Source organism: Branchiostoma floridae, chromosome 10 (assembly GCF_000003815.2).
Source record: "Branchiostoma floridae strain S238N-H82 chromosome 10, Bfl_VNyyK, whole genome shotgun sequence".
Taxonomy (NCBI): domain Eukaryota; kingdom Metazoa; phylum Chordata; class Leptocardii; order Amphioxiformes; family Branchiostomatidae; genus Branchiostoma; species Branchiostoma floridae.
The window spans coordinates 1,251,774-1,267,970 of NC_049988.1; the positions used below are offsets into that span (position 1 = coordinate 1,251,774).

At 41.3% G+C, this 16,197-nt stretch overlaps 2 protein-coding genes across 2 annotated transcripts in view; both read right to left on the bottom strand.

Moving 5' to 3' along the window:
• Positions 1-5,278, bottom strand: part of LOC118424205 (fibropellin-1-like) — a 44,565-nt gene extending 39,287 nt beyond the window's left edge. The window contains exons 1-6 of the mRNA XM_035832740.1: positions 5,179-5,278; positions 4,304-4,921; positions 4,057-4,176; positions 2,627-2,749; positions 1,760-1,867; positions 282-395 (exon numbers count right to left, since the gene is read on the bottom strand). Coding sequence (XP_035688633.1) covers positions 282-395; positions 1,760-1,867; positions 2,627-2,749; positions 4,057-4,176; positions 4,304-4,655 — 817 coding nt within the window. The 5' untranslated portion in view covers positions 4,656-4,921; positions 5,179-5,278. The remainder of the gene's footprint in view (positions 1-281; positions 396-1,759; positions 1,868-2,626; positions 2,750-4,056; positions 4,177-4,303; positions 4,922-5,178) is intronic.
• Positions 5,279-5,537: 259 nt separating this feature from the next.
• Positions 5,538-6,996, bottom strand: LOC118424206 (von Willebrand factor D and EGF domain-containing protein-like). The gene is made up of 3 exons (XM_035832741.1): positions 6,512-6,996; positions 5,838-6,212; positions 5,538-5,579 (listed from the first exon to the last, which is right to left on the bottom strand). The coding sequence occupies exons 1-3, from the start codon at positions 6,854-6,856 to the stop codon at positions 5,538-5,540; spliced, it is 762 nt and encodes a 253-aa protein (XP_035688634.1). The 5' UTR covers positions 6,857-6,996.
• Between the last annotated feature and the right edge of the window lie 9,201 nt (positions 6,997-16,197).

Genomic DNA, 16,197 nt, shown 5'->3' on the forward strand with positions numbered 1-16,197 from the left:
CAATGCAGACCCTACAAGCGAGACGGACTTCGGCAGGGGTAGTGGTTCAGTCGCTCATGACAGGTGTCATGTTTCATACAGGGGTTGTAGGAACATTGGTTGGTTTTTGTAGGCGTAGGCACACGAACTGGTCATATAACATGTCAGCACATTGTGAGTAATATCGTTACAAACGTGATAACAGAGTCTGTTTCCTGAGTGTGTGCGGTCCCCTTTGACGTATTACCTTGAATTCCTGTCGCCGCACATGCGCCCTAACTAATGTGAGAAGGCTTATTTACCAATATCACAATGCAGACCCTCCCAGCCATCCGCACACGCACACGCGTAACTGTTCACTTCGTCACGACACGTTGCATTGTTGTTACATGGGTTGGAGGAACACTCATTGGTGTCTGTGGGAGTTAGAACAATAAATAGAGATTTAATACTTAAAGGTTCAGATATCCAGTGTATCATCTTCGCATACGACCTTTCTTACTGGAATCTTGAATCAAAGATTGTAAGTTATTTTTAAAGATCAAAAATTTCCAATATCTTCCGTATTTATAGCAAAGTTTGCTATAGTTTGTCAATATAATGAATTATGTTCAAGTGTCATAGTAGTCAGTACCCAAGAAAATGCAGTCAGTATCATTGACAGTGTAGTCAGTATAATAGACAGATTTTACCAAGCGAAATATAATCAGCACAAAGCTTTGGACCATGTACCTTTAACCCTATTCAGACCGGGGGGGGGGGGGGTCTTTTGAGGCCCGCGCGAACTTTGATGTCCTATAACGCCAGAACGGCTTACGCTAGAGCCACCAAACTTTGTGAGTTTTCCAAAAATTTTTGGCAACGATTTCTCGAAGTTTGACAAATTTTCCATTTTTTCGTGTTGCCATGGCAACCGTTTGTTGACAGGCTGTTTTGCCAAAAATCACTATTTTTGGTTCTAACAATGTATTTTTCACATTTATTTGCTATATTACTGCTATTTTGTTACATAAATAAAATCTTATATTATTTAGCATATCTTTCATAATTATATATGCATAAATTATGCTAATTTGATGACGTCATCAGCCCAAAATCCAAGATGGCGGACCGTATGGCCAGGTCAAGAATAACAAGCTAATTATCCCTTAAAATTTATAACTACCTGGTATTTTTTCACCAAAAACCATCTAAATAAATGAATTGAGTCTATTTCCATTGCCCTTTGTGATTATTTGTTGCAGACAAAGGATTTAAAAAAATTCAAGATGGTGGATATAATATGGCGGAGCCCAACTGGTATCTTAGATGTGCATGACGTCATTTTATGACGTCATCTTGACGTCATTGATGTTGCACATTATTATTCTGTTATCTGCACTTGTTGTTACATTTTTGTAGAATAACTTGAAGTTTTCTGAGAATACCCTTTTTTCATGGGTCAGGCCAATATAATCAAATTGATGACGTCATAGTTACGTCATCTTACGTCAACGCAACGTCAAACGTCAAATACTTGTCAGATATTATGTCGATATCATGTCCTGAAAATTTGGTGGCCTTACGGCAAGTCGTTTTAGAGTTATAGGACTTCAAAGTGGAGGGCCTCAAAAGCCCCCCCCCCCGGTCCAGGGATGACCAAAAAAGCCCGGTCTGAATAGGGTTAAAAGATCACCACAGAATAACATAAAATGTTTAACTGGATAATCTTGGTATGTTTTATATAACAGATAAAACACTATAAAGATAAAGACATCACCCTAACCTTCACAAGATTTACCATCCGCTGCCACCACATATCCGTCTGGACAGGCACATTCATACCCGCCTGGTGTATTAGCACACTGGTACTCACAGCCATGGTTCGTCAGTACACACTCATCAATATCTGTGGTAGAATATAATTTGTCACATGCCACATTTTGAGTAATTAAGAAAGAGAAATAAGCATGAAGGTGACATTCTGGGTATCTAATATGCGCAAAACATATTACTACAGATTTAGGATAGGAAGTGCTTAAGGGAAAAATTTTGACAGGTAGACATTGATCATAAAAAATATCATATTTGTATTTAACAACATTTGGTTTAAGACTTTTAAAGCTTAAAACACTCTATTGCCAATAGATGCTTGGTTTGCAAAATGATTATGTGAATGGAATGTGTGTGGAATGAGGTGTTGAAAATTGTTCGTTGAAAATCAAACGTAGGACCCAAACACTTGGTCATGCATAAGAAACATATAGTATAATATGATTTGATATTTGAAATGTCATTATATCTGTACCTTCTTCACAGGTTAGTCCTATCCACCCACGGGAGCAGATACACATGTAATGGTTGTCTTGATTGTGGCATTGACCTCCGTTCTTGCAAGGGCTGCTCGCACACTCATTAATATCTATGGCATTAAAATGTTTATTTTGGATTTTAGCCTGTTCAGCAGAACGGTTAAAATAAATGATAATGATGCACACCGTAAGTCTGTGCACTTACTCTACTGTAATGGGAATTTCGTGACATGTATTTATAATTTATAAACCATTTTGAAAAGATAAATCACACAATGCAAATTGCTTGTGTTTCAATCCAATTTTCTATAAATAAGAAAAAAATTGAGAAACCACCATATTCTGTCGGTACTTACCAATACAATTATTTCCATCGGGCCCAAGAATCCATCCTTGTGGGCAGTGACAAGTGTAGCTGCCATTTGTGTTGGTACAGATGTGTGAACATTCAGAAATACCGAATAGGCACTCGTCCAGATCTGGAAGTGTAATTCCACAAAATATCACTTGCAAAGCTTCATATGCCATACAATAACAGTAAATTTAAGACAAACCAATGGAATTGAATTTGAAAGTAACATGCCAATAGTTATTCAAACCATTCAGAAGCCGCATAATATCAATATATTTAAATGTGAGTATCAGCGTGATATAATTTACATGTAAGTAAATGTGATTTTTCACGATGGTCAAATTTGGCCCCCAAATTTCTATTCGAACGTGGGGTATCGGGTTACCGGGGCTCCCGCGCGCGCTCCGGGGAACCTGACAGTAACTGGAACATCTTCCCACAGATCATGGTAGTTAGAAAAGCAACCCCAAACGTGCCTCGTCGATATTAAATGAAAACTGGCAGTGTGTACACGTCAATTCTTACCGTGTACGTGTGCTGCACAGTTTTGTCTCAATGTTTTCTGAAATGTGCCTAGTTGGTTGATTTAGAAAGGGTGTTTGGTGGACAAAAAAAAAACAAATACCATATTTAGATTGGTCCTAAATTTGACTGAAAATCAAAATCTTTTATATCATATAGGTAATGATATTAAGATCAAACTTTCTGTCTTAGGGATTTTTCAACTTCTACTTAAAACTATTTTTACATCCAAGATAGGGTCGAAAAATCATCATTTTTTTTCAAACTTTTACATGTTCCAAAATAAGCGGCAGCAAAACTAAGCTTGCCAGATAACGGTTTATACTTGTGAAAATGTTTGTTTTTCTTCTGACGCACGGCACTCGGGAAAATGAGGGCGTTTTCTGCGTGTTTACTGTAACAACCTGCGTGGCGTCGGGCGTGGCGTATCGTAACCGGTAGAGCGTTCGGCTCGGAACCTAGAGGTTCTTAGTTCGATCCCCACCGTGCCCCGCCCCGACGTTGTGCCCTTGGGAAAGGCACTTTACACGACTTTCCTCTCTTCACCCAGGTGTAACAATGGGTACCTGACTTCGGTCGGGGAGGTATAGGACTACATTTACCTTCTGTCTGTACCGTGTATGTGGCACTGTTAATATAAGTTACAAAACTTGAGTGCAGTGACACATTGCCCCCGTCTGTCCAAAAGCAAAATAGAAAAAAAAAAAACCTAAGGGTGACCACGGATGACCTCCAAAAGAACACCCGTTCTGTTCGATGCGCGCGCGATCACGTCATATCGAACCCGATTCGTGTTCTAAATCCCCACACAGAAGTCTGGAAATTTTGGGGCCAAATTTTACCATCGTGTTTTTTTTTATAAATGCAAACAAAAAGCAATAAGATGAGTTTGAAATGCTGCTCACAGCTTACCAATGCAGTCCGGTTCAACCAATATAAAACCCCGTTGACAGGTGCAGCGGTAGCTTCCCGGAACGTTCTGACAGATATGATTACATCCATAGGCTTGGGCATCAGCGCACTCGTCGATATCTGTCACCAGAGGAAGCAAATTTTTATCAGACTTGCTAAAAAATTATGCATAATTTATTTATGCCATTCATATATTTATAAAGGTGGAAAGAAATACACAATATGAGGTTTGCACGAAAATATGTACCTTGACAGATATATCCATTCCCAAAGTACCCAGATGGACACCTGCCACATCTGACTTCTCCTCCACCTAGGTTGATGCAGCTGACCCCAGGAAAGCAGGCTCCTAACGCACACAGATCATCAAAGCTTATGTCGCAGTTTGGTCCCGTAGACCCGGCGTCACATGTACAGTTATAGCCGTTGAGTATGTCAATGCAGGTACCATTTGTACACGGACTGGACTCACACTCGTTGATCTCAGCCTCACAGTATTGTCCAGTGTAGCCGGGACATTCACATGTGTAGAAACCTTGACCTCTGGGCTTGGTGACGTCAGGGATACATGACCCATCGTGTTGACACGGGCAATCCATGATTTGGAACTGGAAGGTTTGTTGGGAAGAGGCACCACATTCATCAGTTATGGTGATTAGCACATTGAAGGGAGTCGAGTTATGCCCATACCATGAAAGATAACCATTTGGTTGCAGCTGAACACCATGCTGACTTGGTGAACTTGTGTCTTTAGAAAAGGTGACTTGCCTACCCTCTGGGTCATCTGCGCCGATTGTAAGGGTAAGATTTTCACCTGCTACCTTGGTGATGGTTGATGGGGAGTTGAAACGCGGGGCCCGATTGACTGTTGAATATTAAAATAGATGTTAGTAAGTACCAATTAATGATTTGGAAATTAAAGAAACATGTTTTCACCTTCTGTCAAGTCATGTTAGGATAAAAAAGCAAACAGGGTATTTGGGGGCGGTTAACAAAGTTCCTATACTTAAAATTAAGATAAAATTGAAAAACTGATATCTAAATGGTAAAACAAATTACCACATGGATAGGATTGTTCATTCATGCAAATTTATATACAAATTATAACTTAACTACACATACCAGGACGCTCTGTCCAAGTGTGGTTGGAGAGCTGAGGTAAACACTGTTGGCACCAGTTGTCAGGGTCGGCTTCCCCACTGGCAAAACAATGGCCCCGAATGTTGCACGTATTTGGCTTTAGGAAATAAATGAATAAATAAATGAAACATATGCCGGTAACAGTTTAAGATAAATAGGCACAATAAAGGAAGACAAAAATTATATCCAAGTCATACTGTAATTTGATGTCAAACGCTGTAGAACAAACATTACCTTTAAAATGCAGTTACCTCCCTCAAAGCACTCCTGGCAGACTGAGTCGTACACAGTAAAAAGTAATTCCTGGCTGAACCTCTGTCCATCGTTGCTGACGGAAAGCATCATCCCGTGAGTGACTGCTCCTTCTCTCTCAGCCGGGGTGCCTAGTGCCACAGGGGACCTCGGTAGATGACATCGAACTTCACCCGAACTGATCATCCGACCCTCCGTCTGTCCTGATGTGTCAGATTTGATTTGGCGTGTCCCTTCATGGATCTGAAATGCAAGCAATGCTTTTACAAAACATAAAACTAGAGTACGTGAAATGATCCATTGACAAATTATAAATGATGATCCTGTCCATGTCTTTGGTAGTTAAGACTTGGCTTCAAAATTGTATTGAACGTAATCAAAACACTAACCGAGACCTGGGTCACTCGACAGGTTAAGTTTTCTGAGTCAATCAACCCGTCAGCAATAAAGGTAGCCTTCATACATGGTCGATGCCTGATGTCACACAGACCCTTTGCTGGTAAAAACAGTGTCTGTGGTGCTCTTCCAACTTGCATTGAGCAGTCAGCTGAGGTGTACCCTTCCTTGCACTGACAGGTTCCGTTGACGCACTCACCCCTCTGGCTGCACTGACGGGGACAAAGCTGACTAGTGATGATGGCAGGAGGTACTGCAACCCCATCCTCGTTGGTCTCATAGAGAGATGTGTTTTGATAGGCAAGTTCAGAACACTCCTCTTCAATCTCGTCTGCAGCTGATAGTGCATATGATATATCCTCTGTAACCTGTAAAGGCATGCACAATTAATTACATACTATGTACGCCATCTTAAAACATTATATCTTTTTATCTTTCTATATTCTTAAATTTACTGTTAAGTGTCCTGTCCTTGTACATGTTCAACTCCATTTGTGTTGTCTCTGTTTTTGTTAGCAAGCATAGCCCTTTGTAATAGCCACAGGCTAGTCGGGCAGCTAAACAGCCAAACCAATAATTGAATGAGTAAATGCAAAAAAATAATCACAAAATATTTCATTTACGTTGCACATATTCTGGAATGATTTTTCAATTAAAATTTTCCCACCTGTAAATCAGCCATACATGAGGCAACTTTGGAAAAGATGTCAATGCCGAAGACATCTCGACATGTCGTAGCCAGTGTGAGGTTCATTACAGCTTCCTGGCATATTCCCCTCGCTCCATCCTCTGTTATACCGAAATTTGGCGTAGGCCAATCATTCACAACAGGTACAAAACTGATCTGAGGGTCAAACTCATAGTTATCAAGCTCATTTAAGTCGTCAGTGTACAGTTCTGGATCATTTCGAATGTCAGTAACATCCCTTTTCCTTCTCCGTGCACATTGGTTATTTTTACTAGCTCTGAGCAGGGTATCACCATCGCCACTATGGGTCATCCCAATTTGCATGGTGCTAACAGTATCTGTCTCCACAAGTTTGGTGAAATCACATTCGAGATTGTTGCCAGTAATGCACTCACAATATTCCACATCTGGTACTTGTGCAGTAGTTGGTGTAAAGCATTCAGCATTAAAAAGGCTGGTGCCATTGACCCTGGGTACAAAATCAGACAAAAATATTGACAGTTTAGTATTACAATGTTTTGTAATTGTTTCGAAGAATGAATTAGAGACTCTAGGAAGTTTTACAACTCATCCATGTGTCATATAAGTAAGAAATTGTGTCATACTTTATAAGATAAAAACATACAGCACAGATAGATACATTCTATCAAGAATTAGTTCCGAACGTATTCACAGTGGTAGTCTTTTACATGATCATACTGACAGAAGATTGATGTCTAAGTTATTAATTAAAGTTCCATAAAAGGTTTACTTAACGTATTGAAATTTTGATCCATTGTTAACACATCGAGGTTTTGAGATACACAACACAAAAGCTCCCGAATGTGTTCAGTAAGGCATTTGATAAACAGCACTGTGCAGATCAAAATTATATTTAAATAATCAAAGAAATTAGGTGATTCCGTAGCAGCAAATTATAAGCAGGTAGCAAAAATGATGTTTATAGGCACTTTTCTGGGATACATGTATGTATGTTTTACATTTTACAGACCCTTGGCCTTATGCTACATAAACTTGATTTAGTGTCCATGTCTGAAAACAGACATAAATGCTTTCATTTAAAATGCGGTTTTAGTGATCTGATATTCATTCTTAACGATCCAGATTTCACTTCAAAAGTCATCAAAAATAAATATTATATTTGATATATCAATAGTACTGCATAAATTGCAAACACGAGGCTTACCGCCAATCTTCAGAATATTCATGGTGCCAGTCCCTCCATCTATGATGTGGTGACAAGCTTCCATCACGCATCCGCAGGTCATTACTTGGATTGTCGTCCCAAAAGCCACAGAGACCCTCTGTGTGTTCGAAGTCTACTCTCGGTGCATGGACCGTTATCTGCATGTGTGTTGAACGAGCATCTGCAACAACATAGGCTCCAGACGGCATGCTCACCTGTGTCATAAAGCATGAGCTTGGTTTACACTAGTGTAGTCAAGTACCCTTCTTCACGATTGAGTAATCTTGAATCCATGCTCAATTCCGTCTTTCTATGGAGGCATGTCACGTTTCGACTCCGGGTGAGTTAATAAACGCTTACGCCAGGATTCTTCTATCTAAATCTGAATCAGGCTTGAAGGAATGTCTAAGAACACTTGATCAATTTTGTTCTATTAGGAAGTTAATGAAAATAAAACTAAAGATATTCACAAAAAACCAACACTCTCCATATAAAGTACAAGGCTGCACAATTGATATTACAACTTCCTATACACACCAAGGAGTCGATCTAACACCCTTAGCTTCATTTAAGCCCGGGGGGGGGGGTTCGCTGTCGTGACAGGTTGTGTTTTGCTATCTCTGCATCTATGCTCACAAAAGTCCGTTTTTCCCGGTGTAAAGTAATCTTCAATCTCCATGTGGTGAACAAAACGTGTTGCTGACGGTACCAGGAACCTTATCGAGCAGAAAGCCGTCCTATTTGCCAGAATTCGTTGAAGTCTGTCTACCCAAGCCGCCAGGTACCGTGTGAAGGAGTTCCTTTGTTCAGCCGCCCGTTGGCACCTTTACACTACAAGATGCACAGTCCTGCTGCCACGGCCTCAGCTTTGAAGAGTAAGATCTCTGAACGTTTATAACTTTTCGAAGCTCACCAAACAAATCCAGCTTGGCAGGCTGATAGATTAATAGAGATAGCAAAACAACGACAGCCCCCCCCCCCCCACACACACTCTCATTGCGCTGAAGGAAGTCCGCCTTGAACTTTTTACAAAATTTGAAAACCTTCCCAATAATAGGGCCTTCACACTTAAACCGAATTAGCAGGAATCAAGCAAATCCAACCGGAATAAAGTATTTGCAAAATTCGTGCCACATTCCGGGCCATTCCGAGTTGGAATTCCAAATGGACCTTATATCCCCTTCAGACGAGAAGAAATGAGCCAAAATGCCGTCAGAATGGAAAGTCTTTTCTATTCCTGAGAATTCGTACTGTATTCTAGAAATTCTTACTGCATTCGAGATATTCTTTTGGCCACATTCGGGCAGGATTCGAAGTGGCTTGCCCTTTCTGTTCTCCATCGAATGAGATAAGAATGTTTCGAATAATGTTGGAATGCCACAGAATGCGGTCAGACTGCAGTTAGAATAGTTAGAATCCACTTGGAATGCCAATCGATATGTCTCCGGTTCGAATGCACCTCGACAGTTTTGAAAGAACGGGGACGAATATCAGTACGAATTGCCAGGAATTGCCAGGAATAGAAAATAATTTTCATTCTGACGGCATTCCGGCTCATTCGTGCTCTCGTGTGAAGGGCCGGGCTTAAGCCAGAGTCTCTCCTAGAAGGAAGATTGGTGCGTAGAAATAAGAATTCCTCCCAGCGCTTCACTTTGATCAAGGATATCATTGCTATATATAACTTTATTAGACATGATGACTTGAGTAAGGAATTGCGTGACAGTGTACGACCAGGTCTTGACTCAGGCACTTTGAGTCATACAGGAGATAACAAGGAAGCTCCTAATTCCCCCGAAAGGCCCAGTACATCGACTCGCGATCTATCGGAGGATGAGTGCGAGGACCATCTACCAAAACAAACAGTGAGTACGCAACTTCCAACGATCTCCTGCCTTTTGTGTGACACGGTGTCTTCCCGGGAAGTACCCATCCATGGAGTGTGCGAATCGTGTAAAGTTATTCCCGAATCTGTAAGGATACTAACACACACGGTATAGCAGATCCAGGCAGAGATAAAAATACTGAAAGACGACAAAAACTGCGACCTTAATGTGCTTAACCGAAGAGAAGATCTAATCGCAGAAGTGCAGCGACTTCGTGACGAAAATGCCTCGCGAATATCTAGGAGTTATCACAACAACGTCAACAACAGCAACAAGAGCCTGACGACTGGGAAACGTCTAGGAAAAGATGCACTCGAAGGGATGTGGAAATAGACAAACCTCCACAAGAGGCAATCAGAACCTCAAACAGATTCTCCCCACTGTCCACCCCAGGCAGAGATGATGTTGACTCTCGTCAGGAATGTGTTATATCTCAAACAGAAAACCAACAGTGCCCGATCGCCCAACAAATCGGACGGCACAGGAAACACCAGCGAGCCAGGTACTACAAACCCACTGCACCAGAAAAGATAGCCATCATCGGGGATTCCATGATAAAGCACCTCAAAGGCAAGAAGATGTCCAGAAGAAATAACGTCAAGTGTTTCACCCACCACGGAGCCCGCCTAGAACAGCTGATCCCCTCTGCACAAAGAATTGTCCGGAATAAAAATCCTAGCACAGTCATCGTCCACGCAGGAACCAACACGTTACAACAACGAGCCTGCTCACCTTGCAACGCAGAAATCCTACCACCTGGCATCGGCACTTAATCAATCTGGCGCGAAGAACATCGCGTTGTCAGGTGTGATCATGCGGGCCAAAGGTGATATAGGATGGACCCGCCAAGTCAACATAGGCATGCAACAAATGTGCGACAGGAACGGCTGGCATTTCATCGACAATAGCAACATCGGACTGCATCACATCTGCCATGACAGAGTTCACCTGAATGGACAAGGAACTATCCAACTTGCAAAGAGCTTCATAAGCTTCCTGCACGGAGACCGCCCAATGAGAGTTCGCACCGGAGTATCCTTCGCAGATGCCTTGAGGGCCCAGCCACTGATGGATGCCGCGTTGTTTTCTAGAAGGAAGCCCCCCCCCCCCCCCCCCCTGAGGACTGTTCTAGCGAAACAGGTTAAATCCTTCCATCGTTTTTACTTTGCAATGCACGATCCCTTGTAAACAAACTCGATGATTTGTCTGATACTATGGCCGGCCATAATATCGATGTAGGTGTTGTAACAGAAACATAATATACACCTAGTCACCCTGTAGAATGTACTAATATAGAAGGGTACACACTCTTTTCCCGTTGTCGCACTACTGGTAACCGTGGCGGGGGCATTGCCATTTATGTACGGGAGAGTATACCCGCCGAAATTGAGTGCCTATGGGTACTAGCCAAACCATACTGGACACCAAGACACATTACAAACCTAGCTATCTGTGTTGTTTATAACCCCCCAAGTAGTCCGTACCAGGATATGTTAAGTGATTATCTTCTCAACAGTATTGACAAGATTACCACCAAATGTCCGCACGGAGGAGTATGTATTATGGGCGATTTTAACAGGTTCGAAATCAATTCCGTTCTTCATGGAAGCAAGCTCGACCAAGTCATGAAACACCCTACCAGGGGAGGGGCAGTACTCGACCTGATAATTACTAACTTAAAGTCATCCTGCCAAAACCCTTGTTTTGAAGAGCCGTTGGGTCAGAGCGACCACAACACCGTGTTTTGGTACCCAGTAGACCACAAACCCACCAACACTACTTCTAAAGTAACTTTTCGGCAAATGAAAGATTCTAATATACGCTCATTTGGACTATGGATTTCACAGCACCCATGGGCTGAGGTCATGGACGCTGCAGATACCCAAACCAAAGTTGGCAATTTTTACGACACTCAAAAGGCTAAAATTGACCATCACTTCCCTTACAAATCGTTTGTAAAACATAATAGCGACAAAGCATGGATGACCCCGCAGATAAAGTCTGCAATTAGAAGACGACAAAAAGCCTTTCATACAGGTGACATGGTCCTGTACAGAAAGATTTGAAATCAGGGTAATTCTTTTATGCTCAAAAGCTAAAAAAAAACGCCATTATGTTTCCAAGGTAAAATCCATAAAGAAAGATAACCCAGGTAAATGGCACCAATGTTTGTGTAATATTTTAAACTCTTCTAGATCCCCAGTTTCGGTTTGTCTCACTGATAATGCCCACTTGCATGACAAAGACTTTGCCGAACTAATCAATAGTCACTTCTCATCAATAGTGAATGAATTGCCCCGTTTAGATCTTGACTTGTTACCCACTTACTTACCATCACCGTCCAGGCCACCACGAATTTCCCCATGGGAGGTCTACGAAACGTTAAGACGCCTTAACTCTAATAAGTGTAACGGTCCGGATAACTTGCAACCTCAAATAGTCAAACAGTATACGGCTGAATCAGCGAAGTCCTCGCTCATATCTTTAACTCGTCATTAGAGGAAGGCTATGTTCCAAAACAATGGAAAAAGGCCATTATCTCATAATTCCTAAAAAGTCGCCAGCCTCACTTAATAATCTACGGCCAATCTCTCTAACTTCAGTCCTCATCAAAGCTTTTGAATCATTTGTAACGAAATGGGTTCTTCAGGACGTGGCAAATGTACTGAACCCTAACCAGTTTGGCTGTAGAAGAGGAATGTTCACTGTTCACTACTTAACTGCAATGGTCAACTCGATCCTCATTGGTGCCGAAAGTCCCAAAAGTATCCAAACGATTCTTCTAACAGATTTCAGCAAGGCTTTTGATAGAATTAATCACACCACTTTAATTAACAAAATGTTACAGTATGGCGCACGTTCCTCAATTTTGCCATGGCTCTACAATTTTCTTAGTAACCGATTACAATGTGTCCGCTACCATGGTGTAACTTCAAGCTGAAGAGAAATTTCGTCTGGCGTCCCCCAAGGCACAAAATTAGGTCCTATCCTCTTGTTGATTTATATTAACGACGCCCTCAGAGAAGACGTTCTAGACCGTTATAAATTTGTCGACGACTTATCAATTTGTGAAAGTAGAATGTTCTATGAACCCAGCCAAGTACAAAACGACATGATTCTAAACGGTGAAAAATTTAAACTACTAATGATTTCGTTTATGAAGACTGCCCCCACCCCCGACAATCTCACTTAACGATACGCCCCTTGAATACACGAAAGACGCATGTATACTTGGCCTATGGTTCTCCAAAGAGCAAACATGTGGACATCATTACACAAAAGGCAAGTTCACGCCTTTTTTGGCTGAAAAAATTAAAACGATTTGGACTCCCCACCCAAGATCTCATCAAATTCTATCAGGGTTATATAGCCTACTTTAGAGTACGCTGCTCCAGTTTGGAGCCCGAGTATCACGGTGCTGAAATCCATGAAGATCGAGCGAGTACAAAAGAGTGCCCTAAGAATTATTCTTGGTCTCCTATATACGTCTTATAACGAAGCCCTAACTTATTTATGTCTCCCCTAATTAGAAAACAGGAGGAAAAACCTTAGCCTTACGTTTGCCAAATACTTGCTTAGTTCTCCTATCTTTAGAAGCTGGCTTGGCATTTGGTGGGTGGGTAGGGGTCGAGAAAACGAAGGGGGAGTTCGATAATGACCCCCTAGCAGCTTGCTACTGTACTGCAGCGGAACCTCCATGTTTGATATTTCGCATTCTGGACATGCTGCGGTCGTGATTTTTTAGCTGTAGATAGCCCCCGGGGCAGAGAGTGATTGCTGTGGGTTTGGGGCCCCTTTTTGGGAACTAAACATCCTACATCTGCTTATAATCATTGTCAAGTTTACACAAAACAAAACATTCATTACCATGTTTACTTTTGACGAAAGGCTTAACATTTTCTTACTTTGTACTTTTTGCCATTAGGGTCCCTATCAACAGCCACTGCATGGGAAAGGGGTCTTCCGTCGGCTGTTTTGTAAGAGGCTGTTGGGTGAGCGAACCCATATTTTGATTGGCACATATCGATGATGACGATGTTATTGTCTTCTCGCACAGCCACGCCACAGTTGCAAGTTACAGAGCCACAGTGCCAATGTCTTGCCTGGACCTGCACAAAGCAACAACGACAACAGACACATAGATCATATGATGATTTACTTTGTCTTTATATGATGCAGGATAAGTTTTATAAGGACAAAAAATAAAATGAAAAATCAACAACATAAATTTGATATAGAGTAACTTAAATAGAACAGGAGTGATAACCATGTTTCCAATAAGTATACGACGGAGAGTAAAATTGAATGTTATCAATTATACAACAATCACACTTTTCATCGTAGAGTTGGTACTTGACGCAATATAAAGGCATCTTATCTTCTGGAGACTGAAAAACTTAATAGGTTGCTGGATTTATGTTGCGACAGCGATGATTTTGATATCAGTACGCCATTGTCAGAAAATTCTCTATATTTGACCCACTTACAGTCACCGGAGGAATACTAAATGTCTTAGTTATCAATTTCTTTGGGAATCACACGGTGGTCACGTTGCTAGGGTGAAATCCTCATCACTATTCCAGTGAGAGTTTTGCGCACACAAGCAGGTGTGCCGTGAGCTGTGGAGGTGTGAAACCACAACGAACTTTTTACCAAAAATAAAGCAATATTTTATAATTACATCAAAGAAACAATGTGCATACACGGAATTTACATGATTTCACTTTAAAAATATTAAAGTTTTAATATATGACTACATATGTACGAAACGCTTTAAATTGCCAGCCTTTTACATGTGCGTATCAAAGATTGTTTTCGGTCACTGGACTTTGAATTCATTTCTCTTTTTACGTACCAAACAAAGGTTCAATCTATACCTAAAGATTCAGGACCTGTGAATGCAATTCCCATTGAACAGTTTTAAGTGTCTACGAGGTTTTAGCAAATTTTGTCCCAATTTTAGTGAATTTGTTCCCATAGTTCCACAATCACGCAAGACAATAGTTTTATTTTTTAACTTAAGATGGCAGCAATATGTTTTTTTTTTCACGATGGGGTTTTTATGGTAGAATTTGGTGCAAAGGATCGAGAGATATTGCTCAAATACTAATTGTACGGTTTTTTTTTCAAATTTCCAATATAGGAGAATTGCTATATACATTTCCAATGTAGGAGAATGGGTATGCTAGATTTATAATTTGGTTTTTAGCAATATAGATAATACTAGGACGTTATATAGATACGTATTGCCGTGGATGATATCGTCCCCATAAAACTCCTTTTCAGCTGTAACTGTAAATGGCCGTCGAACCCGCAAGGAGATCTTGCCGTACCCGCTAGTTTCTGCTGTACCCTGAAATATTTTGCCATACCCGTCCCTTTCCACCGTACGCAATGGTCGATACCGCTCGGCCACAGGGCATACTCACACGAAAGTCGCATCTAAATATCCTGAACAGCAAGAATACACGTTCTCAAGGTGGGGTCACACCTGCGTATATATTTAAGTCCGTATGAGGCGCGCATGGGAGTATTTGCCTCCACCAGACTCCCCAGGTCGTTGTAAAAATAATAGAAATTGGACAAACGTAAACAGGTAACATGTCAGACGAGTTAGCTGGGTCGTTAAACATACTTCTCGGTCAGCTAACTCATCTGGCATGTTGTGTATGTATATTTGTCCAATTTGTACTATTTTTCCCGCGACCTGTGGAGCCTGGCAGAGACTAAGGCTCATTCTCATTGAAATGTCGAAAACGTGTCGAATGACTTTACGACTTGATATTGAGCAAATTATAGACAGCATGACTGGTCCCTTTGTTTTTCCACAACCCCTGTAATGTTTTACAAAAGATGCACCACAACATTCATATTTGTTCATGACTTTGAAGGTTATTATAGCCTCGGGTGGGATTTCAACCCCTAAAAAATTGCTGTCGCCTGAGAAGATGCGAAGAATTCAAATAGTAGCCCAAAATGGAACAATTGAGTTCCCAAAATGATTGTTCGGCAAATGAAACCAGCTATCCAGGCCCTCTGTCCGATCACGTCAGATCACTACTATCACTGATCTTGAAGGCTGTGTGAGGAGGTTTATGCCTGTCGCCAGATTCTGTAACAAACGTTACCACCACGAGTACGATGGTTGCCACGGTTATATTATCCATGTATAAGACTAGAAATGACCGTTTTTGTGAGCATTACAGTTTTCCTGGTTTTCTAATGGAACAAAAAAGGGTCATTGACTACCATTTGTATCCCACCCTGCTTACAAAATGTTTTACAGAAATGACTGTAACAAACGTTACCATTGTTTGATGCTTTCTAAGCATTCTGTCTGACCCGGTGCAAAAATGCTGCCCACTTTTTAAATGTCCCTAGGGACGTCAACTTATGCCTAAATGATGTAGCCTATAATGCTAATCCCTTTGACGATAAAGGGTTAAGTTTACTGTTGTAACAAACGTTACCGGTAACGTTTGTTCCCTGCCCCGTAATGCATAACCAATGGGACCGAGAATAATAAGTTGCGATTTTTTGGCTATGGTTAACCCTATCTAGACCAGGGGGGGGGGGGCTAAAAGTGCCCGCGCCAA